This window comes from Pseudonaja textilis, chromosome Z, assembly GCF_049901715.1.
Source record: "Pseudonaja textilis isolate UNSWEBS1 chromosome Z, rPseTex1.2, whole genome shotgun sequence".
NCBI lineage: Eukaryota > Metazoa > Chordata > Lepidosauria > Squamata > Elapidae > Pseudonaja > Pseudonaja textilis.
In genome coordinates, this window is record NC_142008.1 from 4,557,825 (window position 1) to 4,585,045 (window position 27,221).

General features: G+C 42.6%; 1 protein-coding gene across 1 annotated transcript; it reads left to right on the top strand.

Annotated features, from left to right (window-relative positions):
• The first annotated feature begins 1,230 nt into the window (after positions 1–1,230).
• On the top strand, positions 1,231–25,891 carry LOC113447973 (solute carrier family 22 member 13-like). Its single transcript, XM_026718485.2, has 10 exons — positions 1,231–1,650; positions 7,347–7,450; positions 9,147–9,301; positions 10,125–10,293; positions 12,847–12,967; positions 15,162–15,256; positions 17,220–17,434; positions 18,120–18,228; positions 22,742–22,951; positions 24,412–25,891. Exons 1-10 carry the CDS (start codon positions 1,279–1,281, stop codon positions 24,506–24,508), a joined length of 1,647 nt encoding a protein of 548 aa, XP_026574270.1. The 5' UTR covers positions 1,231–1,278; the 3' UTR covers positions 24,509–25,891.
• The last annotated feature ends 1,330 nt before the right edge of the window (positions 25,892–27,221 follow it).

The following is a 27,221-nucleotide window of genomic DNA, read 5'->3' on the forward strand; positions in this document are numbered from 1 at the left end:
GGTGTTAACTCTTAAGAATCACACTTTCTCCATAACGAAATCTCCCAACCTGGTCCTTCAGTTCCTCAATAGGCACATCCATTGACACTGTCACACCTGCCTTCCTGCTGGTTGCCTTTCCCGGCACTATATACTTCTCCAGAAAGCAGGATCTTCACATCGGTCGTTGGTGTTCACTCTAGCGACATATCCACATGTAGTGTCTAGTGAAAAGAAGGACCAGGGGTGACATGATAGCAGTGTTCCAACATCTAAGAGGCTGTTTCATATATTCTCCAAAGCACCTGAGGGCAGGACAAGAACCCATGGATGGAAACTCATCAAGGAGAGAAGCAACCTAGAACTAAGGAGGAATTTCCAGACAGATCAATTAACCAGTGGAACAACTTGCATCCAGAAGCTGTGGATGTTCCGACACTGGAAGTTTTTAACAAGAAATTGGATAACCCTTTGTCTGAAGTGGTGTAGGGTTTCCTGCCTAAGCAGGGGGTTGGACTAGAAGAACTCTAAGATCCCATCAAATTCTGTTAATTCTGGGTGTGTGTGTTTTTTAAAAAAAATTCTTGGTATAACTTCTCCAGTATGATCTGTTGCCAACCTGATTCTTCAGATTATTTCAATGGTGCACTAATTGCTTTTCTAATTAAGCCATCTCTCTTGATCCTGGTTGTCTTCTACTTCTCCAGAGAACTAGCATGGTTTTGCACATAGCCTTTAAGTTTCCTATAACATGATTTATAAGTGATGTATAAACCCTGTGACTATATAAGTTGTCCCAGGTTAGTAAGCCATCAATTATATTACATCATCAATTATATTACACACACACACACTCAAAATCCCATCACCTCTCGTTTCCTTGACTAAATTCTTCAGTCTACCACTCCTGTGAAAAACAGACCTCTCTCTTCAAATAAATACTCTTAACATTTCTGAGACTGACACCTCTCTTACTCTGAGGCTGTCAATCTTTTCCAATTTGCGTCACTTTTGACGGGCCTTTATGAGCTTTGCTCTCGTTGGCTGTCCAAGCTGCAAAGTTGGCAATTAATCTTTTACACAACTTGTGGTTGTAAAAGTGTAACATGTCATGTATTAAGACTATTAGCAAAGAGCTTAATGAATACCATCCCTGCACTTCGCTTGAGTGCCATGTCAAAGTTTATTCTGAGTTTAACCATGAATTCCAGAGGCTGTTGGGTTCCAAAGTGCTATTTGGGTAGCCAGATTAGTCAGAGGATAGACAGTAGCCGAGAGAAAGGCAGAAAGAAAACAGCCATGACCGATGTTGGGGAAATTATCAAAGCTCTTAATGATTTTGGCCGATTCCAGCATTGGCTAGTTCTGATGATCACTATAGCTTCACCCTTTGCCGGTTTTCATATGTTCAGCCAATTATTCATGGTCATTCCAGTGCCTCATCACTGCAACACTAATTGGTTTGACAACATCCACTTGAATTTGACCGAAGAGGAGAAGCTGAATTTAACTATCCCCCGAAAACCTGACGGGACCTTAGAACAATGTCTCATGTATACTCCTGTGGAAACCAACTTTGAGACCATCCTGCAAACTGGATTGAATTCAACAGAGAAGTGCCGAGATGGATGGGTTTATCCTTCCAAGCCAAAACCTTCTCTGATTAGCCAGGTTTGGGAATCTCATTTTCATCTTCATTTTCCTGAATTAAATGTTTTGTTTTTGTATAAAAACAAGGGAGAGAGCACCCCCCCCCAAAAAAACCCCAAACCAATCCACCTATGATATTTGCAACAGCAGTTGTCCCTGGGGAGCTGTCTGCAATTAATAAGGAAACTAAAATTCTCCCCGCTCACAAGTAGCCTTTTAAAGATTAGACATGGAGGCAAATCTAGATTGCTGCATGGTGTTTGTTAGAAGAGATACATACATACACCAGATCACATTGTACTGATCAATTGCACCAACTGTTAGTTACTTTAAAAGTCCAGTGAATATGTTCATGTTAAGAACCTGAATTTCTACAGAACCTGGATCTCGGAGTGACTTCCATCCAATAAAGGAGAATATTTTGTAGCTCAGGGTTGAAACGAAGGGCCTTTGTTGCTCTCTGAGCTTGGTTGCTTTCTTGCAGATGTTTCATTACCCAAAGCGCTGATGAAGTTACCTAGTTTGGTAATGAAACATCAGCATGAAAACAACCAAGTTCAGAGGCCATCAAGGACCCTTGACTCCCATCTCTGTACTTCATTAGGTTTCACTAGACACGTCAACAAAATACTTCTGTCCAGGTTCCTTCCTAACGACCTATGGAAAAGTCTAAAAAATGATCTGGCCTGGGTCCGTTAATGTTTTCACATTTTCCTCCTGCATATTTGCACTATATTAAGTCTTGGCCACTTTAAAATGTCTGTTCCCAGAATTCCCCATCCAGCATGTATCTACAGATTTTAAAGTGGTCAAAAGTTGAGAAACACTTTTTGTAATCCCTTCAGGGCAATAAGGATTAGGGTATATATGTCAGTTTCCTAAACAGATTTTAAAAAAAGTTTACAGTAGAAAAAGATTCAAAATTGGGGCCAGAGCAATGTATTTGTTTGGCTAACTCAAGGTCACAAAATGTATGAGAAAGCTTTTAAACTGCCAAGAACTGTTAATCAAACATGTTTTTTTAAAAAAGACAACTATTTGTTGGGAGATTTGATAGTATGCCAGTTAGAGACTTAGTTAGAAAGTGAGAAGAGAGGCCAGAAGGATTCATTCTAGGATAAACAGCTACAAGTATGTTATACAATTTATAGCCTTACAAAGGATGTCAGGTTTTAGAACTATTTCATCTGGGCTACTGAAATTCAGATGACCTGTAGATGGCAGCAAAGAGATGCACAAAACATCTAACCCCTGGCTTCTATCTGAGGATGTCTGGGGTTAATCATAATCATAGAACAACAGAGTTGGAAGGGACCTTGGAGGTCATCTAGTCCAACCCCCTGCTAGTGTGTATGTGTCTATCATCTATCTGAATGTTTGCCCCCTAAATCGGGTAGCTTCTGTGAAGAAGCAAATCACGAAATCCAGCATTTAACTGGAAGCTGACTCAGCTAGAAACTTGCAGCTTCCTTTGTAGAAAACAAGAAATTCAACCTAAAGTCACATTGGCACCCAGATAGCTACCTGCATAGGTCAGTGGGGTTCTCCAAATTTGAGAACTTTAAGTCTTGCGGATCAGCCTGGCTGGCTGAGGGATTCTGGGAGTTGAAGTCCACAAGTCTTAAAGTTGCCAAGTTTTGAAGTCTAAATGCTGACTTCATGGTTGAAGCATCTGAATACGTGTCCCTCTGTTTTTTGCCAATTGCCACCATAGTAAACAGCCTTATGCTTGCTGGGCTATTGCTTCTCAAGATATCAGGAGAGCCAGTCTGGTGCAGTGATGAAAGTACTGGGCAAGAAATCAGGTGATTGTGAATCCTAGTCCTCCCTTAGGAGAAAATCTCCACAGACAGTCTTCCCTTAGGGCGGGGGTCCCCAAACTTGGCAACTTTAAGACTTGTGGACTTCAACTCCCAGAGGTCTCCAGCCAGCTGGCTGAGGAATTCTGGGAGTTGAAGTCCACAAGTCTTAAAGTTGCCACGTTTGGAGACCTCCGCCTTAGGCACATAAGCCAGACTTCGGGGCAGCCCCTCTCTCTCCACCTTCACCTAGACTTTTCAGTGGGAAAAGTCTAGCCCTCCTCAAGGTCGGAAGCTCCTTAGGGCAGAGATCCCCAATCTCTGGGTTGCGGCCCACCACCAGGCCTCAAGCCTTTTGGAACTGGCAGACAACTATGTGTAAGCACATCATTAATCGTGAGAGCAGTGGGTGACTCGGCATGCACACCCTCCATTCGTGTGAGCAAATGTTTGGAGACCCAACGACTTGAGAAACTCCCTCCAGGTTGAAAGAAAAAAAAAATCTCAAACTACAGAAAAAGGAAAAAAAAATTACTGCTAAATGTTGGCTTACAAGTCCAGTAGCGCAACTCTTCCTACAGCTTACTTGACATGAAGGAAAGGAAACTTTCTGTAAACAAGAAGATGTAAGGTGAATGTATTGGCCTCAGAATAATGTTGCAGGATCCAATTCACCGGGACTAGAGATGGAACAGAGCAGCACATGCTCTGCTAAGCAGAGGTTCCTGGAAGGTGCGTTCCAGCAAGAATCTGAAAGCTTGGAAGACAAAAGTTCTGTTCCCGCTGACTGACCCAGATTGGATCCTGCAAGAAGATGCAAGCTTGCTGCTTAGTCATCTGTCAGAAATGGTGTAATGTCTCCTGCTTGGGCAGGGGGTTGGACTAGATGACCTGCAAGGTCCCTTGCAACTCTGTTAATCTGTTAAAAATCTGTTACTGTTGGATGACTCCTGCCCTGCTCCCTTTCCACCAGTAGGGGGCATTGCAACATAGCTACCTATTCAAAATGCAATTATCCTCCTGCAATTTGAAATGGCCTAATGATTTAACATGTTTTTTTTTTTACCCTTTCCTTCCTTCCATGGTGTTCTGACTAAAGTCCAAACTAAACTTCCCTATGTCTTAACAGCATCCTCACAAAAAACCTGTAAGGCATGTGGAAAGAGAATGTGAATTGCCAAAAATCACTAGGGTTCTTCTGCACATATGATTTGAGAACAGGTTCAGTACAATATTTCTGGCCCTTGGCTCCATGCCATCTTAAGCACCAGGGCAAGGGTGGGATTCTACCAGTTTGCACCTATTCACTAAAACCGGTTGTTAACATTCTGAGCAGTTCAGAGAACCGGTTGTTAGAAGAAATTACTGGCCTAATCCTGTAAGGAAGGCAGGAAGGAAACATTCTGGTGTTGCTTACAGAAACTGCCTCTCCATTAACCCTTATATCATTCTTGACTTCCTGTCTCAGGAACTTTTCTGAGTTTTTTCCCCCATCATTTGCTGGTACTTTGCTTGTGTGGAGTGACCATTCAAAGTTACAGTGGCGCTGAAAAAAGTGACTTATGACTGTTTTTCACACTTACAACTTACAGCATCTCCACAGTCACGAGAGGCCAGGCAAGGAGATGCGTGCCTCAATGTGAGTGATATTGAGTTGGCCATGCCTAGCCAATAACATGACCACCAAGCCACGTCCACCCAGTCACATGACCACCAAGCCATGCCCACCAACTAAGACACACCCACAGAACCAGTTGTTAAAAAAATTGAATCCCACCCCTGCACCAGGGCTACGATTTTGGGGGAAACTACATCTGAACTACTCACCAGTATAAGAAGGAGGTTTTCTTGTGTACTTTTATCTCGTTACCATCTTAGAAAAGCATCTCTCTTATCGGTCCAACAAAATGAAAATGAAAGGATCAAAAGTAAGAAGAGATTAGACGGCTATTTATCCAGAATGGTATAGGGTTTTTTGCTCAAGCAATAGGTTGGACCAGAAGAACAAAGATGATTAAGGGACTGGAAGCTAAAACATATAAAGAACGGTTTCTGGAACTGGGTATGTCTTGTTTAATGAAAAAAAAGGACCAGGGGATGACATGAGAGTAGTTTTCCCATATTTGAGGGGCTGCCCCAAAGAAGAGGGAGTCAAGCTATTCTCAAACACCTGAAGGCAGGACCAAGAAGCAACAGATGGAAATTAATCAAGGAGAGAAGCAACCTAGAACTAAGGAGGAATTTCCTCACACTAAGAATGATTAACCAGTGGAACAGCTTACCTTCAGAAGTTCTGGGTGCTCCAACATTGTTTTAAGAAGAGATTGGAAGACAATCATTTATCTGAAATGTTATAGGGTTTGATGCTTGAGCAGGGGGTTAGACTAGAAGACCTCCAAAGATCCCTTCCAACTCTGATGTTCTGTTAAAACTGATGGTAGAAAAAGATCTAGTGGTTCACTGAGTCTGCCTTTTCAGGCTTTAAAAAGAAAATATCCGTCACATAATGGATGTGTGTTTATCTCAAGCATGTTTAAATTCAGTTACTGACGACTGACTCACGCTGGAAGTTGGTTCCAACCTGTGAAGTAAGACTGTCTAACGTTATTTTTCAACTTCCCTTCTGCCAGTTTGAGGTTGTGCTTTCGTGTTTTGTTACTAAGTGAAACATTTGTTAAGTAAGTTTTGCCCCATTTTATGGCCATGATGGTTAAGTGAATTTATCGCATTTGTTAAATTAGTAACTTGGTTGTTAAGGAACTCTGGTTTTCTCATTGATTTGCTTCTCAGAAGGTCACCAAAGGGGAATCACATGACCCCAGGGACACCGCAACCGTCATAAGTATGAGTCAATTGCCAACATCTAATTTGATCATCTTATCATGGGATGCTGCAATGGTTGTAAGTCTGAAAACCAGTCATAAATCCCTTTTTTTTTCAGTGCCGTTGTAACTTTGGTCACTAAACGAACAGTTGTAAGTTGAGGACTACCTGTGTTTAAAGGTTTCAGTTGTGTCAGTTCCTACAATCTCTCCCAACCTCAAACCATTTTTTCTTGCTCATCTCTGGACTCACTCAATCTTATCAATGCCCCTTTTATTTTTTTGCTATGAGGTCTCCAGAACTCACAAGAATTCATTTGGGGACTTATGGCCATTTCTTCCACATTTTTTATTACCGTTGTAGCATTCCCCATGGTCACGTGATCGAAATTCAGACTTTTGGCCACTGACTCCTCATATTTACGACGGTTGCAGCGTCCCGGGGTCCTGTGATCTCCTATTGTGACCTTTTGACAATGGGGAAGCTGGGTTCACTTAACAACCGTGTTACTAATTGAACAACTGCGGTGGTTCCCTTAGCAACTGTGGCAAGAAAGGCCTTAAAAGGGGGCAAAACTCACTCAACAGGTTTCTCATTTAGCAACATAAATTTTGGGCTCAACTGTGGTCGTAAACCAAGGACTGCCTGTATTCCAAATGGGGCAAAGTCCTATGTAGCATGGCTGGGACCAGAGGTGGAATTCAGCAGGTTATGACCAGTTCTGGAGAACCCGTAGCGGAAATTTTGAGTAGTCCGGAGAACCAGCAAATTCCGCCTCTGACTGGCCCCGCCCCCATCTCTTCTCTGCCTCCCATTGAGTCCCAGCTGATTGGCTGGCTCTTTTTGGTTGCCCTGCACAGGAGAACAGAGCTGGAAAGCAGGTTGGTGGGGTGGGAAAGGAATGGAGATTTTGCAGTATCCTTCCCCAGCCACGCACACCAAGCCAAGCCATGCCCACTAAGCCACAGCCACAGAACTGATAGTAAAAAAATTTGAACCCCACCACTGACTGCACCATGACTAAAATATCTACCGTGATCACGGAATGAGCTATGCTTCCTTTTTATTAAAGTATTTTTCCTTTCCTCCTTTAAGTTCTCCCTGGTATGTGACCAAAAGGATTTAATTGACATCTCCCAGTCCATCTTCATGTCCGGCCTCCTCGTTGGAGCCATGGTGTTAGGACCGTTGAGCGACTGGTAAGGCCACTGAATTAATTCCCGCATGCAGAATGGAAGGTAGCAACCTATAGAATCTTTTATTGGCCAAGTGTAGTTGGACACACAAGGTATTTGTCTTAGTGCAAATGCTCTCAGTGTACATAAAGAGAAAAGATACATTCGTCAAGAGTCAGGAATCATCAGGTCCAACACTTAATGATAGTCACAGGGTACAATAAGCCATCAAATCATACTAGGAAATAGTCAATATAAATCGTAAGGATTCAAGCGACAAAGTTACAGTCATACAGTCACAAGTGGGAGGGGATGGGTGATAAGGAGTGATGAGAAGATTAATAGTAATAATAGTGCAGACTTTGTAAATAGTTGGACAGTGTTGAGGGAATTATGTGTTTAGCAGAGTGATGGCGTTTGGGGAAAAACTGTCCTTATGTCTAGTTGATCTTGTGTGCAGGGCTCTATAGCATCTGAATTTTGGTGTTTGTGTGACCACGGAGATGCTGCCATGATCGCAAGTGTGAAAAATGGTCATAAGTCACTTTTTTCAGTGCCGTTGTAACTTCAGTCACTGAATGGACTGTTGTAAGTTGAGGACTACCTGTATTCTGAAAAAAAGGTTAGAGCAAGTTGTTTGGAACTCTTGTCATTCACTAAGCAAACTTGTGGAACTGAGGGGTTGATCTTGATTGATGGTCGAGTGTTTCTCCCGCGTGAGAAAAGAAAACTGAGTTATGACTATTTTTCACACTCAGAGCCGTTGCAACATCTCAGCGTCACGTGATTTAGAAAGGAATGGAATGGAATAGAATAGAATAAGAGAATGGAATAGAACAGAACAGAACAGAATAGAATAAGAGAATGGAATGGAATAGAATAGAATAGAATAGAATAGAATAGAATAGAATAGAATAGAATGGAATGGAATGGAATGGAACGGAACGGAACGGAACGGAACGGAACAGAACAGAACAGAACAGAATAGAATAGAATAAGAGAATGGAATAGAACAGAACAGAACAGAATAGAATAAGAGAATGGAACAGAATAGAATAGAACAGAACAGAACAGAATAGAATAAGAGAATGGAACAGAACAGAACAGAATAGAATAGGATAGAATAGAATAGAAAAGAATAGAATAGAATAGAATAACAGAATTGAAAGGGACCTTGGAGGTCTTCTAGTCCAACCCCTTGTTTAGGCAGAAGGCCCTATACCACTTCAGACAAATGGTTATCCAACATCCTTTTAAAAACTTCCAGAAGTTTTTAAATTTAAATTTACATTAGGATGCTTGACAACTGTTTCATATTTATGACGGTCGCAATGTTCTGGGATCACGCGATCCTATTTTGCAACCTTCTGACAAGCAAAGTCAATGGGGAAGCCAGATTCACTTAACAACTGCAGTGATTCACTTAACAAATGCAGCAAGAAAAGTTGTAAAACAGGGCAAAAGTCATGTCACAAATGTTGGGCTCAGTTGTGGTTGTAAGCAGAGGACTACCTGTACATGTTGTTTGCCAAGCACCTGAATTTTGATCACGTGACTGTAGGGATGCTGTGGTGGTTGTGCAAATGTGTTGTAAGTCAACACATTTGCACAACCAAATGTTTTTTCAAAGCTAGGGTAACTTTGAACAGTTGCTAAACGGATGTTTATAAGTCAAGGACCACCTGTAATGGCGACATAACAACACATTCTTCTCCTTCAGGTATGGCCGACGACCCATTGCTTTGTTGTCTCTGGTCTTCGAAGGCGTGTTGGGAGTTGCAGTAGCTTTTGCGCCCAGTTTTTATCTCTATTGTGGACTCCGGTTTCTGCTGGGAGCAGCTCTTTCTGGGATCACCATAGCCAGCCTAGCTCTGTGTAAGGCCTTAACCCTGGGATATGCATTTACGTACGGTGATTTTAAGACCCCTGGTGGCGCGGTGGTTGGAATGCGGTATTGCAGGCTAATTCCTTGCTCACTGCCAGGAGTTTGATCCTAACTGGCTCAAGTTTGACTCAGTCTTCTGTTGTTCCGAGAACGGATACGGAATCAACCAAGTGACTGATTTAATTATGCATGGGGGATGGGGTGGAATTCATGGGTTGTTTTTTATTATATGGCAGATTATTTTAAATGTCGTAAGCTGCCCAGAGCCATTTAAGTGCGAGTTGGATGGCTAAATAAATTCGCTTAACAAATAATAAATCAATAATATACATTTGATCATCTGATCACATGCTGTTTCACCAGAAGCATTTTTAACAGTATTGGCACATTACGCTAAGCAGTGTTTTGCTTAAACCAGCCACACGTAGCTTTTGCAGAGACCTGGTGGTGCAGTGGTTAGAATGCAGTATGGCAGGCTAACTCTGCCGACTGCCGACAGTTTGATCCTGACCAGCTCAAGCTTGACTCAGCCTTGTGTCCTTCCAAGGTCGGTAAAATAAGGATTGTTGAGGGCAATAGGCTGACTTTGTAAACTGCTTAGAGCAGAACATAAGTCAGCTATTGCTGTTGTGTTATTGTCTTCGATGATAATGCTGATGTTGATGATTTGGTTATACCAAGTTTTAAACAATTTATATGAAGAGACAGAAGGGGAACTCATCAAATTTGCAGACCTCTCCAAGCTGGGGCCGGGGCAAATAGCAAACTGACCTCTGATTTTTTTTCCCCCTCTGATCCAACCTTCCTTTCCAGGCACTGAATGGGTTGGCGTTGCCTACCGGCCGCATACCATCATCACTGCTCATGTGACTTTTGCTTTGGGACAGATGCTACTGGCGGGGTTGGCTTACGGTCTCCGGGACTGGCGGCATCTTCAGATTGCTGGTTCCGCCCCAGTTTTTGCTTTCTTTTTCTACATATGGTGAGTTCAGGGTTCAAAGAGCAGCCCAGCTGGATTTGGTATAAATGGATTATTATTATGATACTCAACAGTGGTGTGATTCAAAATAGTTTATCACCAGTTCAGGGGGCATGGCTTGGTGGGCACACTTTGCACAGGCACACACACTTTGTATGTGCATGTGCCTAATGCACACTTTGCGCATGCACAGAGGCGTTCTGACTCATTTCCTGCACTCCTGCGCTCTTCCTGTTGCTTCAGCAGCTGTTGCACAGCACTGTGCTGTGCAAAACAGCTGCGCTTCAAAAACAGATAATAAAGGTCAGTATGAGAGCCCAGCAGGGGTGGGTTTCGACCAGTTTGCACCTATTCGCTAGAACCAGTTGTTAACATTCTAAGCAGTTCAGAGAACCGGTTGTTAGAAGAAATTACTGGGCTAATCCTGTAAGGAAGGCAGGAAGGAAACATTCTGGTGTTGTTTACAGAAATTGCCTCTATGTTAACCCATTATATTCTTGGCAGGACTAGATTTCCTGTCTCAGGAACGTCTCTGGAGTTTTTTTCCCCCTCCTTTGCTGGTACTTTGCTTGTGTGGAGCGACCAAAGTTACAATGGACCTGAAAAAAGTGACTTATGACTGTTTTTCACACTTATGACTGTTGCAGCATCCCCACAGTCATAAGAGGCCAGGCGAGGAGATGCGTGCCTCAATGTGATGTTGAGTTGGCCATACCCCACCAATAACATGACCACCAAGCCATGCCCACCCAGTCACATGACCACCAAGACACACCCACCACTTAAGCCACGCCCACAGAACAGGTTGTTAAAAATTTGAATCCCACCCCTGGAACCCAGGCAGGCGGGCAGGCCCAACAGCAGATTGTCAGAGAGAGTTGGTTTGGTCTCAGCTGATCTTGAGTGCTACCAGCCTGCTAGAACCATGCCGAACTGATAGAATAACATCACTGGTACTCAATATCTTCCAAGTGTTGTAACTAAGAAGTATTGTGTAAATATTATATACAGGTAGTCCTTACAACTACAATGGAGCCCCAAATTTCTGTTGCTAAGTGAGAGATTTATTAAGTGACTTTTACCCCATTTTTCGACCTTTTTTGCCACAGTTGTTAAGTGAATCACTGCAGTTATTAAGTTAGTAACATGGTCATTTCTTCCCCATTGACTTTGATGGTGAGAAGGTGGCAGAAAGTGGTCACATAACCCCAGGGACACTGCAAACATCATTTATGATGAGTCACTTGCCAAACGACTGAATTTTGATTACATGACCATAGGGATGCTGCAGCAACGGTTGTTAAGTGTGAAAAACAGTAATAGTCACTTTTTTTCACAGCTGTTGTAACTTTGAATAGTAAAACTATTCAAAGTCAAGGACTACCTGTACTGACATACAGATATTCTTTGCTTAATGCCCAATCACTTAACAACTGTTCGAAGTTATGGCAGATTCCAGAAAAGTTACTTGCAACCCATCTTCAAAGTTACAATCGCTGCATACAATACCTGCACTCTTATGATCACATTTCAGCCACCTGGTTCAGATTTACAGCAGTGATTTGCAAAAGCCTTTTGCCTTTTTCCAGCAGAAGACAGTAAAAAATGCCCTTTGGATATGCTGGATGTGCTTAAATATCACTTGGTTTGCTTAATGACCATATGATTTGCTTAATGACCATGGAAACTCAGTTTACAATCGCTGTAAAAATGGTTGTAAACTTGAGTCAGGTAACATGATCACTTGCATAATGACTTCAACAATTTACTGTCAAAATTCCAGATCTAATTGTGGTCGTTGAGCGAGGATTACCTGTGTATATAAATCTGCCACAAAAGAAAGAGAGAACAAGAGGAAGAAAAGCAACTCAGGAGATAGATAAACAACTATTAATTATAATTAATTTCATGTAAAACCGCGATTTATGATTTTTGTGCTAGCTCTCTTGGACAGATCAAGAAAGAGTGGGATGTCAATCAAAAAAAAAAAGATGACAGCAAGCATAACAAAGCCCAGCCTTTTTATTTTACATGCATTGCACCAGAGTTGGGTATTCAGCAGATTCTGACCGGTTCTGGAGAACCGGTAGCAGAAATTTGAGTCGTTCGGAGAACCGGCAAATATCACCTCTGACTGGCCCTGCCCATGTAATCTCCACCTCCTGAGTCCCAGCTGATTGTCTGGGTCTTCTTTGGTTTCCCTGCACAGGAGAATGGAGCTGGAAAGCAGGTCAGTGGGGTGGGGAGGGAGTGGGGATTTTGCAATAACCTTCCCCTGCCACGCCCACCAAGCCACGCCCACAGAACCGGTAGTAAAAAAATTTGAATCCCACCACTGCATTGGATGTGAGAGCATAAGAAAATGGAAGCTTGACCTCTTGGTGTTGACTCCATCACGAGCCCATCTCCAAAGTTAGCTCTGGAGAATGAAATTAGATCTGTTGGGGGGTCCTTGAGTTTTGTTTGTTTTCTTTTGTTTCCTTGAGTTGGAGAGATATTTTGCGCTATCTCCTAATTTGAAATCGTTTGCTTGTTTGCCGTCCCAATATTTTTCAGGGTCCTCCCGGAGTCCGCTCGGTGGCTTGTGATGAAAGGCAAAATAGAGGAAGCTAAAAAGGTTCTCCAAAAGGCAGCCTCTGTGAACAAGCAAACCATCCCTCCGAGAATGTTAGAGGAGGTAAAGTTTTTGTTTCCTGCTCCTGTGAAGTTGCTATTGCAGAGGTCACGAGGAATCAGAAATCAAAGGTGGTTGGGAACAACTTGGGAACGAAGAAATCGTTAGATGAAGAGGAAGCATTAAGAAAAAGAATGGAATTCTTGGATGGAATTGCCTGCCTTTAGTCAAAGGGTTGGACTACAAGACCTCCAAGGTTTCCATCAGCCCTAGGATCCTATTTCTATTTATTAAACCACTCTCAGACATGCATTGCATAAGTTCCCTCTGCATTATAACTTAGGTGTTTATTTATTAAGAAATGTTATATGGCCAACCAACTCACTCACGGTGATTCCAGATGGTTTATAGAAATAAAAGCCCTGAACAAAACCCACTTCCTTGGTGACAACAATCAGATTCACAGAGCTGAAGAAGATTCTTGGAGGAGAAGCGAAACGTCTTCAAAGAAAAACCAGAAAGTCCAGTTGTCTCTTTAAAAAGCACCTTTGGGACAACCATGACCTGGATAGCCATAGCACTTAGACTTATATACAGCTTCACAGTGCTTTACAGCCCACTCTAAGCTGTTTACAGAGTCAGCTGTTGCCCTCAACAATTTTGGATCCCCATTTGACCCACCTCAGAAGGATGGAAGGCTGAGTCAACCTTGAGCCCAGTGGGATTCGAACTGCCAAATTGCAGTCAGCTGGCAGTCAGCAGAAGTAGTCTACAGTACTGCACTCTAACCACTGCACCACTACGGTTCATGGATGGGCTGCCATGGATGACTGACAATCTCCATAGAAAACCAGATCAACAACTTGATGAGCTCCATCTCATCCTGAGGTCCCTAAGCCCCCTGGTCAAATCAAGTCTTCAGGGCCTTTGGGAAGAGGATCAAAGCGGGGACCATTCTTATCTCTGCAGGGATCTTGTTCCACAGGGAAGGAGCCACCACGGAGAAGGCCCTTCTTCTTGATCCCACTAGATCAGGGGTCCCCAAACTTGGCAACTTTAAGACTTATGGACACCAACTATTCTGGATGAGGAATTCTGGGAGTTGAAGTCCACAAGTCTTAAAGTTGCCAAGTTTGGGGACTTCTGCGCTAGATGTACGTCCTTAAGAGAGGGAAACAATAACATTATCTGCCTCCCTGGTTTGGTTATGGCCCTTGCGTAAATTTTTGGCTACGGTTCCTTGTCTTATCTATGATGATTCAGTCAGGTCATGGTTGTCTTTTAAATGGCAATTGGACTAAAAGAAGGGAAAAAAAGAAGACATTTTTGCTTCTCATTTATTTTATGTATTTATTTTAGAGGATTTATATAGCCACCTACTTGCTCACAGCAATTTTAGGCGTCTTACAGCCAATAAAAACACAACGTAAAAAAAAATAAAAATAAAATAATAACCCCAGCCTCCCTCGGCAACCACACATACTCGAACCAGCCATTTGATGGGCTCCATCTCACTCTGGGTTCTCCAGAGGAGTAGGCAGTGAATTTTGTCCCATTTTACAACTTTCCTTGTCCCAGTTGTTAAGGGAATCACTGCAGTTGTTAAGTTAGTAAAATGGTTGTTAAGTGAATCTGGCTTCCCCGATGACTTTGCCTGTAAGCAGGTCGCAAAGGGGGATCACGTTACCCCGGATGGTCACTAAATGAACTACTGCAAGTCAAGGACTATCCTTACGTTAGATCGGGATCTCGGAGTCCTAGTGGACAATCCCTTAAATGGGGCTAGGGGAGACATGATAGCAGCGTTCCAGTATCTGAGGGGCTGCCCCAAAGAAGAGGGAGTCAAGCTCTTCTCCAAAGCACCTGAACGCAGGACAAGAAGCAATGGGTGGAAATTAATCAAGGAGAGAAGCGACTTAGAACTAAGGAGAAACTTCATGACAGCGAGAACAATTAATCAGTGGAACAACTGCTTTACAGAAGTTGTAAATGCTCCAATACTAGAAGATGTTGGATATTCATTTGTCTGAAGTGATGTAAGGTTTCCTGCCTAAATGGGGTTGGACTAGAAGACCTCCAAGGTCCCTTTCAACTCTGTTATTCTGTTCCATTCTTAGTTGTGGTTCAACATATCTAGAGAAGTGGCTAACCAGAAGCCTGTATAGAAGGGGAAAACTAATTCCCCGAATAGTAAAAATGAAAAAGAGATATTCTCCCTCTCACTTTTATTCTTTAAATTTCTCATCTTTTAATAAAGCTAAAACCTGAACAGACATCCAACTCTTCAATGGTTTTGGATCTCGTAAGAAACTCCCAATTAGCAAAGGTGACCCTGGTTATTTCCCTAATCTGGTAAGTATGTTGTGTCTTTCATAGATGGAGTCTTGATGAAAATAACAATTTCCAACATAAAAGGGTTCAAAAGATTCACCATCCTGGGAAAAATGTTAGTCTAAAGGGGCGAATTGAGCCCATGGGTGCAATTCCCACTCAATAAAGGAATTTAAAGTGACCTTGGAGAAGGTATCAAAGAGTTGTTAAGAACAAACATGGATAAGAGACAACTCGGGTCAAAAACAAAAGGCAGTGTGAAAAATGAATTCAGAATGATCCCACAGTTTTGTTTAATGTAAAATGAGGAAGAGACAATTGGTACTGTCCCTTTGATGTTGGCCAAATCAAGAAACGGACATTGCAAGAATTCCAGAAATGCTACATTATTGTTGTAGGGTGAAATGCTATATTGTTGTACGGCCAAATCCTGGGGTTTAGAGATGCTCTTCTCTAAGACCCTCATTATTGGGCACCTCTTACTTCCCCCAAAGTCAGATCTCTCTGTACCTTTACCAAATTCCTGGGATTTCCAGGCATAATAAATACCCTGTTTTAGCATTTCTCCCATTGCTTTTTGGAGGGAGAAGAAAATAAATTTAAGGGTGGGTGGGTCCTTGGTGGTCTCTGAATTTGGTTGTTTTCTTGCAGATATATTACGACTCAAATTAGGTAATGTCATCAGTGCTAGTAAGGAATGGTGATAATGTTATTTAATTTGGGTAATAAAATGTCTGCAAGAAAACAACCAAGCTCAGAGACCACCAAGGACCCTGCAGTCCTTTTCTTCCTCCTTCTCCTCTTCTTCCTCCCCCTCTCCCCCTGCAAACCCTCCTGGCACTGATGATGTTACCTAGTTGGGTCATGAGATGTCTGCAAGGAAACAACCAAGCTCAGAGACCACCAAGGACCCTTCGTGTCAACCCTGAGCTACAAATATTCTCCTTTATTGAAATAAGATGAAAGTAGATTGAGAGAAAGATTAAGAGAGGTTTGCTTATCAAACCTCCTATTCATACCAGTTGTCCTCAGCTTACAACCACAATTGAAACTGGAAGTTCCATCCCTAAGTGATGCGGTTGTAAAAATGAATAATACCTCATTTTACATACTTTTTGCCGCAGTTGTTAAGCTAATCATTACAACTGTTAAGTGAATCACATGGTCATTAAGTGAATCTGGCTTCCCCTGTTGGCTTTTCTTGTTGGAAGCCGGCTGGGACAGTTGCAGACAGCGTTCACATAACTCAAGGACATTGTAACTATGATAATTAGATACTGGTTGCCAAGTGCTTAAACTGTGATTGAGTGACCACAGAAATACTACAATAGCTGTAAGTGCGAGGAGAAGTCATAAGTCTCTTTTTTCAGTGTGGTCGTAACTTCAAACAGTTGCTAAATGAATGGACGTAAGTCGAGGACTATGTGTATAACTATTTAAATACCTCTCCCGCAAGTTTTTCATATAACCCTAATCCTGTAAAAGCAGCATTGTTTTGTGGAAAAGGAAAAGAAAATGTAGCATTTATGAACTTTACGTTGTACATTCTCCTTTTAATGGTAACAATTTCTCCTTCCTTTCCTTTCCTTTCCTTTCCTTTCCTTTCCTTTCCTTTCCTTTCCTTTCCTTTCCTTTCCTTTCCTTTCCTTTCCATTTCTTCCCTCCCTCCCTTCTTCCTACCTCCTTTTTCTCCTTCCTTTTCTTTTCTTCCTCCCTTTCTTTCCTCTCTCATTTTCCCACCATTCTTTTATTCCTCTCTCTCTTTCTCCCCTCCCTCCATTACTCTTCCTCTTTCCTTCTTTCCTGTAAATCACACTCCTTTTTCTCCTTCCTTCCCTTTCTTTCCCCTTTCATTTCTTCCGCTCTTCCTTTCTTTTGTTCCTCTCTTTCTCCTCTTCTTCCCCTTTCTTCCTTCCTTCCTTCCTTCCTTCCTTCCTTCCTTCCTTCCTTCCTTCCTTCCTTCCTTCCTTCCTTCCTCTCTTAGGTTTGTCAACAGTCTGGCCTACTACGGATTAAGCCTGAATGTTGGCAGCTTTGGCCTGAATATCTACCTGACGCAGGTCGTCTTCGGGGTGGTTGAAATCCCCGCCCGGGTCCTTTCCGTCTTCCTGATGCAGCATTTGGGAAGGAAGAAGTGCCAGTCGATTTTACTCCTCCTGGGGGGAACTTTTTGCCTTCTGATCTTCGCTGTTCCCAAAGGTGATTTCGATGGAGGACGGCCAGGGAGTCCCACACTTTGCTCAGCTGTAATCGTTGGGTCGAGTAGAGGTCGATTGATGATTATTCCCCCATCCGAAATACTGCTAAATAAAAGATATAGGTGGCCCTTGACTTACGACCACAACGAAGCCCAATGTTTCCGTTGTTAAGTGAGACAGTGGTTAAGTGAGCCTCGTCCCATTTTATAATCTTTTCTCCCCGCAGCTGTTAAGCGAATCGCTCAGTTGTTAAGTGAATCATGTTGTCGTTAAGCGAATTTGGCTTCCTCCGTTGAGTTTGCTGGTCAAAAGGTGACCGGGAGAGTAACAAATTGTTATCACGTGACTTTGGGGACAGGGAAGCCGTCATAAATACGAGCCAGTGGCCAAGCACTTAAATTTTGATCACATGACCTTGAAGATCCTGCGGCGGTCGTAAGTGTGTAAAACGGTCATAAGTCATGTTTTTCAGTGCTCTTTGTAACTTCAAATGGTCCCTTTGAAGATGATTGTAAGTCAAGGACTACCTGACTTTGTAGCCAATTACTACGGGTCATATCTACAGGTGAATATAGAGTGAAGAGGAGAGGGATTTCGGGGGGGCCTATTGAATTCAGAATGTTTTTCTGTTCTCTCCTCTCCTATTTCGGATTTTCTGTCTCTTCATCTCCGGTTTTTCTCTCCAGATTTACCCGTGGTGATCACAACGCTGGCTGTCCTTGGGAAGTTTACCATGGCAGGATCATTTTCCACATCCTATGTATATTCTGCAGAGCTGTTCCCAACTGTTATCCGGTGAGGCTACTTAACCACCACAAGCAAAATTTAAGTCTAAAAGAATAACAGAGGTTGGAAGGGACCTTGGAGGTCTTCTAGTCCAACCCTTTGCTCAGGCAGGAAACACCACTTCAGACAAATGGTTATCCAACATCTTCTTAAAAACTTTCAGTGTTGGAGCATTCACAACTTCTGGTGGCAAGTTGTTCCACTGATTAATTGTTTTCACTGTCAAGGAATTCCTCCTTAATTCTCGACTGATTCTCTCCTTAATTATTTTCCATCTGTTGCTTTTTCTCCTGCCTCCAAGTGCTTTGGAGAATAGATTAACCCTCTCTTCTCTGTGGCAGCCCCTCAAAGATTAGAAGAGTGCTGTCATCTCACCCCTTTCCTTTATTAGGTTAGACATTCCCAGTTCCCTTAATTATTCACCCTGTGGTAATTTATAGCCTCCAGCCCGCTAATCGTTTTTGTTGCTCTTCTCTGCACTCTTTTCAGGGTCTCACCCTGTTCTTTTGGATCGTGGGGATCAGAACTGAATGCACGATTCCAAGTGTGGTCTTACCAAAGCATTATAACGTGGCACTATCGCATCATGTGATCTTGAACCGATCCCTAGTCTATCAAAGAGAAGAATCAGGGGTGGAATGATAAGGGTTTTCCATGACTTGAGAGGCTATCACAGGAAAGGGTGGTGACTGACTTTTACAAGATTAACAGAGTTGGAAGGGAGCTTGTAGGTCATCTAGTCCAACCCCCGCCCAAGCAGGAGACCTTACACCATTTCTGACAGATGGGAGTCCAGTCTCCTTTTGAAAGCCTCCAGTGATGAAACTCCCACCACTTCCACCACTTGTTATTCCCCAAAGCCCCTGAGGGCAATGTGTTAAAGCGAGATCCAACTGGAATTAAGGGGACATTTCCTGACAGAGAGAACAATTAATCAGTGGAACAGATTGGCTCCTGGAGTTGTGGGTGCTCAATCACTGGAGGTTTTCAAGAAGAGACCGGACAGCCATATGTCTGGGGGGTGGTATAAGTTCTCCTTCATTCTCCTATCAACTAATAAACCCAGTTCTGTGGGGCTTTCTTCACATGGACTCAACCGGCAACCAATTCTTCATTGTATGCCCATAATGCGTTTATCTCACCTCTTGCCCAGATTCCTTTAAGGTCATCTTTAATCTTTTAGGACGAAAGTAATAGATTGTCCACACACACCCCACTCAAGCTGTATTTTTAGACCTGGAATATAGCATCTAGTTTTGGTCAACGTTACAAAAAAGATGTTGAAACTTTGGAAAAAGCGCGGAGAAGAGTAACCAGGATGATTAAAGGCCTGGAAATTAAAAAGATATGAAGAATAGTTGCAAGAACTCGATATGGCCAGTCTATGAAGGACTAGGGGTGCCCAATATCTCTAAGGGGTTAAAGAAGAGGGGGTCAAGCTATTCTCCAAAGCACCAGAGGGCATGACAAACAACAATGGATGGAAACTAACCAAGGATAGAAGCAACCTGGAATTAAGGAGACACTTTCTGATGGTGAGAACAATTAACCAGCCTTGTAGTTGCTCCATCACTAGAGGTTTGAAAAAAGAGACTGAACAGCCGTTTTGTATGAAATGGTATAGGGTTGCCTGCTTGAGCAGGGGGTTGGACTAGATGACCTCTGAGGTCCCCTCCAAGCTCGATTCTGATTAAAACTGAAAAGTCAATTTTGCTCAGCTGCCAGAAGATGCGATTCGCTGACCTTGATGCTGATGGCGTAATCTGGCCAACTGCTACCGATCAGCGGAGGCTGCTCAAGAGCCGATGAATTATCTCTGACCTTGATTACTGGGGAGAGGTGAACTAATTGTTTGAATCTGAGAAACCTGAAGGCATGAGAAAGCATAAATGGTATGTAGAAATAACCCTGGGAAAGAGGGGCAGCTGAAGGAATAGGCAGATTAAAAAAAACCCAGAAGTTTATTTTTTAGACTTGCAAGAATCTGTTAATGAATCCTTGATCTTAAAGCTTAGCCGTGTTTTCTATCTGATCTACCAAGTAACACTCCCAAACAAACACTCCCATTTCAACTTCATTGTCTCTCAAGAGGCACAGGGAAAAATTGGATCAGATATTCACATTTCTGCCACAATGCCCTACCACAATAAAGTAATGCGCTTGCAATTCCCTGCAGGGGCCTCTCGTTCTCTGGGCCTGATCCTGCAGGGTTCTTTGCACAGACAAATCATTTGACTTTTCCTACCGTTTATTTTTTTTAAAATTAACATCACTAGTCCAGATTAATTGGAAGAGTAGCTGACCAGTGATGGCAATTGAAGTTGGGGGTGAAGAGAGAGGGGCCCCTCTGTGCATCACAGCATAGACCTCCTGCCTCCCCAATTGGAGCGGTCAACTATTGTTTGAGTTACCAAATCCTCAAGGGTTCAGGGAGGTCGGAAAAGAAAGTAAAGAGAGTTTATTTAGCTCTCTGTCAAAACTGCAAATCATCGCATTGCTGTGAAGGTTTTCCCACTGGCTGTTTTACAGGTGGTCCTCGACTTATGACACACAATTGAGCCCAAAATTCATATTGTTAAGTGAGACGTTTGTTAAGTCAGTTTGGCCTACTTTTTTATGGACTTTCTGGTCACAGTTTTTAAGGGAATCATTGCAGTTGTTAACCTAGTAACTCGGTTGCTAAGTGAATCTGGCTTTTCCATCGACTTTGCACGCCAGAAGGTCGCAAAAGGGTCCCAGGAACCATGCAACCATCATAAATAAGAGTCAATGGCCAAGACTCTGAATGTTGATCACATGGGAAATACTACAAGGGTTGTGTGAAAAGCCGTCATAAGTCTCTTTTTTCAAGTGCTGTTGTAATTTTGAACAGTCACTAAATGAACCGATGTAAGACAAGGACTTTCTTTGTATCCTGCCTTTATTATTTTTACAAACAACTCAAGGCAGAGAAAACATCCATTACACCCTCCTCCTCCTCCTCCTCCTCTTAGTTTCTCCTCAACAACAACCCTGCAAGATGAGCTGGGCTGAAAGAGAGGGACCCAGCCCAAAGTCACGCAACCAGCTTTCATGGCTAAGGCAGGACTTGAACTCATGGCCTTCCACTTCCCGGCCTGGTGCCTCACCCATTATATCAAACTAAGGATGTTAAAGAAGAAGAGGGGAGGGCACTTTTTCTGCCTCGAAGGCCCCCCTCTCCCATGCAAACCAGGATAGAGACAGTTTGGATTGGCAAGGGGGAAACCAACATTGGTATTTAATATGTCTTCTGCTGGTGTTTAGATGTTGGGTTCAGGAGGAGGATATTTATAGAGAAAAGCTTTCTTGCTGGGACAGATGTTGGGCTCAAAGGATCAGGATTACCTATTAAACTGGAATTAAAAAGACTTATTGCTCAACCTTATCTATCAGGGGGTGTCAAACTTGCATTATCATGTTGTTGTCGCGTGATGTTTCTTGACTCTTCCCCACTTCGCTAAACCGGGGTTGGGCGTGGCCAATGTGTGATGCATCCAGCCAGCGGACTACAAGTTGGACACCCCTGCTATATAAGGTCAACTATAACTTCAATGCTAAATTGGCACCAAATAAAAGTCAAACAGAATTCAAGAGGGGTTGGACCATTTGTGGCAACGCAATGACTCTAAGCTGATGACGCTCTTAACTCTGCCGCCTGCTCTACTTTACAGGATGCTTCTTGCAGCCATTTTGTAGGAACAGGGCCATGTTGGTCTACAGCGGCAAAATAACAGGGAGGAGGTTGGTAGCACTTTCCCCCCTTATCTATTTTATTAAAAGGCAGAAGGTTTTTTTTTTCCTGAGCTACAGCTCCTTTTAATGAAATGAGTGGGAAATGTGCTACTCCATTCCCGAACTTTGGGGAATGGGCATCTTCAGGAAACCCAGCAAAACAACGTTCACCCTGTTGCAGGTGTGGGATTCTACCGGTTCGGCCAAACCGATAGCTCTGAGGATCAGCTGTGAGCCAACTGGTTTGCTCCGATGATCAGTGGGCCCGCTTGCCCACCCAGCCTTTAATCTGTGCTTTATATCCTGGTTTTCAAGCTCAGCTGATTTGCATGGCACAGCAGATTGCAGCGTGTCAGCTGTTTAACACACAGAGATGGCTGGAGAAGGTCAGCAGCAGACGCTCTGCGCGCACACTCATCAAACCAGTTGTTACACTGGTTGAATCGCACCCCTGCCCTGTTGGGCAAAGCAACTTTTTTATTTTTATTTTTGTTTATTTTTATTTGTCAATTGCTTACAAGATAATAGGTATAAGTAAAAACATAGTTATGAATACAGGGACACATATAAGAAAAATAAAAAGAAACAATAGGACAGGGACGGTAGGCACGTTGGTGCGCTTATGCACGCCCCCTACGGACCTCTTAGGAAAGGGGTGAGGTCAATAGTAGACAGTCTAAGGTTAAAGTTTTTGGGGTTTGGGGAAGAAAAAAACCACAGAGTCACTTCCACTAGGTTTCATCCATCCTCTGTTTTGCTTCCATATCAGGCAGACGGGACTCGGAGTATGTCAGATGACAGCCAGGGTAGCTGGAATCATCTCCCCGCTGGTTGGCCTCCTGGGGAAATACCACACCTCTCTGCCTGTGGGGATCTTCGGAAGTGCAGCCGCCCTTGGTGGTATCTTTTCTCTCCTTCTTCCAGAGACCCTTGGCAAGGATCTGCCCGATTGTGTGGATGATCTGACCCACAAACCAAGGCAAGATATGTGGGAAAGTCTGCTTCAGTGGTGGGATTCAAAACGTTTTATCGTCAGTTTGATAGGCATGGCTTGGTAGGCGCGCTCTGCGTGTATGCACGTGCTTGCCAAATGTGCACTTTGCACAGGCGCAGAGGTGTTCCAACTCGCCTCCTGCAAGCCTGCACTCTCCTGGTTGCTTCAGCAGCTGTCGCGCGGCACTATTCTGTGCCGTGCAAAGCGGCTGCGCTTCAAAAGCAGAGGATGAAGGGGAATATGGGAGCCCAGGTGGGCAGGTGGGCCCAACAGCAGGCTGACAGAGAGATCTGGTACAGTCTGCCGCTACGGCTTGGCAGAACTGGGCTGAACCGGTAGAATACCACCACTGGTTTGCTTGATACTTTTATGCCTGTCTGATCCAGGAGAAATAAACTGGGTTGAGATTGTGGGGTCCTTGGTGCCATCTGGGCTTGGTTGTTTTCTTGCAGACATTTCGCTATTCAAAACTAGGTAATATCATAACCATTCCTTCCTAGCACGGATGACGTGACCAGTTTGGGTAATAAAACGTCTGCTAGGAAACAACTAAGTTCAGGGAGCATTAAGGATCCCAAATCAGTGGAAGTTTGACTTGAAGGAGATCTTCACAGCTTCTCTTTTGCAGAAAGCCCAGGCTGTGCCCATCAGACAATGCCACCTTCAGCTGGCACAACGCAGGCAGGGATTAAGCAGCTCAATCCGGTCCCACCATTTTGCACCCATGTGATGTCCGCGGGAAAGATGCTTTCATCTTAATGTCAGGGAAAAAATGGTCACTGTGTAAACCCTGCACCTTCAAGTACAGGATCAGAACAAAGTTTGAATCAACTCCACACAGATCTGATTGCAGCATCAAGAAAAAAGTTGGTGCAATCTTCCCACTTTTCAGGCAAAAATTTGCACATTTAGCTTCCAGGCAAGCTACAATCTGGCGATGGATACAAGTTGCGCCTTAAAGATTAGCAGTGGATTTACTTAAGTTTAGGCACTGCAGTTACCAAAGGATGAACTTGTATAATTAATCCTTGACATACGACCAGAATTGGGTTCAGAACTCCTGTTGCTAAGCAAGGTATTAAGTGAGTTGTGCCCAATGTTATGACCATTTTGCCACAGTTGTTAAGTGAATCGTGGTCATGAATCCAGTTTCCTCTATTGACTTCGTTTGTTGGAAATCAGCTGAAAAAAAATGGCAAAATGTTTTTTACATAACACACGGGAACTGCAACTATTGAAAATACACGCTAGTTTTGCTAAGTGTGTATATTTGTTCACGTGACCATGGGGATGCTACAATGGTTGTGTGAAAAATGGTCATAAGAGACTTTTTTCAGTGCCATTGTAACTTTGAAAGGTCACTAAATGAGCTGGTTGTAAATGAAGGACTACCTGTATTAAGTATAATGAAATCTAACTGTCTTTAAAACTTTTTTCATTTTTAGGAAGCGCAAGGAAGCCAGTGACTGCGTGGAAAATGGGTGTACAAAATCCAATAAAGACAATTGTATTAGTGAAAGGATAACATCCACACGTTTCTAAAGTCAGTGATAGATTAACTTCAGTATATCAAGGACACAAACTGGAGAAAAATTGGTAGATTTCTCTGTACTGTGAGTAAAATAGGTAAAAACCAGTGGGCTTGGTTAGAAAGTAAATTTTCACACATTAGGATCATGTGATTTGCCTTACAGGCCATAAAGTGATGAATAATTTATCATAATGGTCAGTATTTTCAATGGGACTTTTTTTGTGCTAATAATGGTCCATCTCTTCTTATTGTAACTTTTTTTTAGTTAGAATTGCTAGCTTTTTATATATAAATGATATCAGTTTAAATGCTACTTTATCATTCATGAGTTAATTCTGTAATAACATGCAAAGCAGAGAGAAAAAAAATAAAGCAGGTATAAATCTATCCAAACTCAGCTAGCAATTCTCTTGAATTCAGAAACCCTTTTCTATTTTGGAGATTAAACCTGGTGCTTTGGCATGAGGTTTTTTCTACTTTCTCTTTAAAATCTCCCCCCCCACACACACACACAAATTCAAATAGGCAATTAGCAATTGCAGAGGGAGGTGTTGTTTTTTTTAAGGGAAATTGCAGAGGAGGATGTCTCTTGCTGAAATAGGACCAAGAGTTTTTCATTTTGCTCATTCTTCACAGGTGTTCCCAATCCAAATTACCACCCTTTCACATTTTGCTTTCTTCAGTCCCGTATCTTTGGCTCTTTTTTTAAAAAAAGGAAAAGATTGTTCGTATTCTTGAGGAATTACATATTATTACATAAAGCTTCCTTTGGGGGGAAAACATTTCTTTAAAAAGAAAAAAGAAAAGGTCAATGCCAACAAAAATGAAGCTAAGAGATGCAGGTTTAGTAGCGGAAGTGGAGAAGGATATTTCTCATCATAGGAGAGAAATATCCAAACAATATAGAAAAATGGGTTTGGTTGTCCCAAGCTAAGGGGGCAACCTGCAAAAAACACCTCATGGAAAGTTGATCAGGATCAGCAGCTCATGAATGAAGGTGAACATATAAGTCCTACAATAACGTTGCAGGATCTAATCTGAATCTGCCGCTGGCACCAGAGGTTTTGTCTTCCAAGCTTGCAGACTTGTGGTGCAGCCCGTCTTCAGGGAAATTCTCTTCAGTGAGCAGTAAATGATCAAGGGCTGTCATTTAAATGATCAGTAGCTGTTGTTTAAGACAGCAGATGGACATGGATGAGCTGGGGGATGACCTTGAATGTGACAACTGTGGTGGAATGTAGGGCCAAGGAACAGCACAACCAGTAGATTGAGATGGTCAAGCTGAGAAGGTCACATTCTCAGAACATAATCCTTAATGATGCAAGCAATTGCTTTAGTGTGGCAATATTTTTGTCTATGGATGAGGAACAATAAAGGAAATTGCTCAAAAGTAATGCTGTGTGTCTTTCTTGGATTTTTTTTGAGGGGAGGGTGGGCTGACAATAATAAAAATATAAGCATACAGCTGTGTTGATGGCCATCTATGAATGGCTTGCCAGTAGGGCATCTACAACATGAGATGAATCCTGAAGGAAACCAATGGCAATTTAAGGACAATTTATAACCTGAGGAGCCACAGAGAACTCTTATAAGCTTCCTGTGCGGTCTGGATAGACCTTATCTTTTATCAAGTTCTCCCCATGAACAATATTATGGCCATAGCTTTCATTATATGACTGTGCATTCACCACAGTGAGGTTTGCAGGGACTTGTCAACGGGCTACTGGATGGGGTTACTTGGTGATGAATTAGATTCAGCTGAGATCCACCTCTGGGGTGGAGTCCTTCTGAGTCATTGTCCATCTTCCATAAATGGTACTGAAGGTCTCACAATTACATTTTGAATCTATCTCAAAGAGTAGGACGGGGTTGTACGAGGAAAAGTGTGTCTGAATTACTCCCCAGCCTGTTTAGAAGAACATCAAAAGCTTTTGAGAAGTTCAGTAGAATCACTAAGATCAGAAGAAGAATTAGAAGAACTTTATTGTCATTGTACAAGTACAACGACACTGTGATGCACCCCGGCAACTGTTCGCAATACAATAAAACCAAAGCACTTAAAAATGAAGATAAGAAAGACAGAGTACCCACGTCTCCATTTGTAATCTAGTTTGGTTTAGTGGTTAATGGCCAAAGTCACTCAGCCAACTTTTATGCCTATGGAACTAGAACTCACAGTCTCTGCTGGTTTTTAGGCTAGCATTTTAATCATGGAAATAAACTCACTCTCATTTCATGTCACATCTTCAGCAAGCCATGTGGAGATATACCAAGTCGATACCTAATGGTCTTGCCAATAATTTCCCTGCACCCTTAAGTGGTACAAATGGAATAATATTCAGTGTATCTGGCAAGAAGGCCTCCAAGTTACATCAGCTGGACTTAGAACCAATTATCACTCCTTATCACCCATCCCCTCCCACTTGTGACTGTATGACCATAACTTTTGTCGCTTGTATCCTTACGATTTATATGGACTGTTTCCTAGTATAATTTGATGCCTTATTGTACCCTACGACTATCATTAAGCGTTGGACCTGATGATTCTTGACTCTTGATGGATGTATCTTTTCTCTTTATGTACACTGAGAGCTATTGCACCAAGACAAATTCCTTGTGTGTCCAATCACACTTGGCCAATAAAGAATTCTATTCTGTTATGATATTCATGTTGACATGGATGTGATACAAGCAATTCCATCTACAAAACATCATCGCCATTGG

What these genes read in the sequence shown, in the direction of transcription:
- LOC113447973 (XM_026718485.2), top strand. Translation starts at nt 1,279, where the DNA reads ATGACCGATGTTGGGGAAATTATCAAAGCTCTTAATGATTTTGGCCGA. An exon ending in CTGGTTATTTCCCTAATCTG is followed by an intron (nt 15,257 to 17,219) that starts GTAAGTATGTTG and finishes TTCCTCTCTTAG; the next exon opens with GTTTGTCAACAGTCTGGCCT. An exon ending in CTGTTCCCAACTGTTATCCG is followed by an intron (nt 18,229 to 22,741) that starts GTGAGGCTACTT and finishes CTTCCATATCAG; the next exon opens with GCAGACGGGACTCGGAGTAT.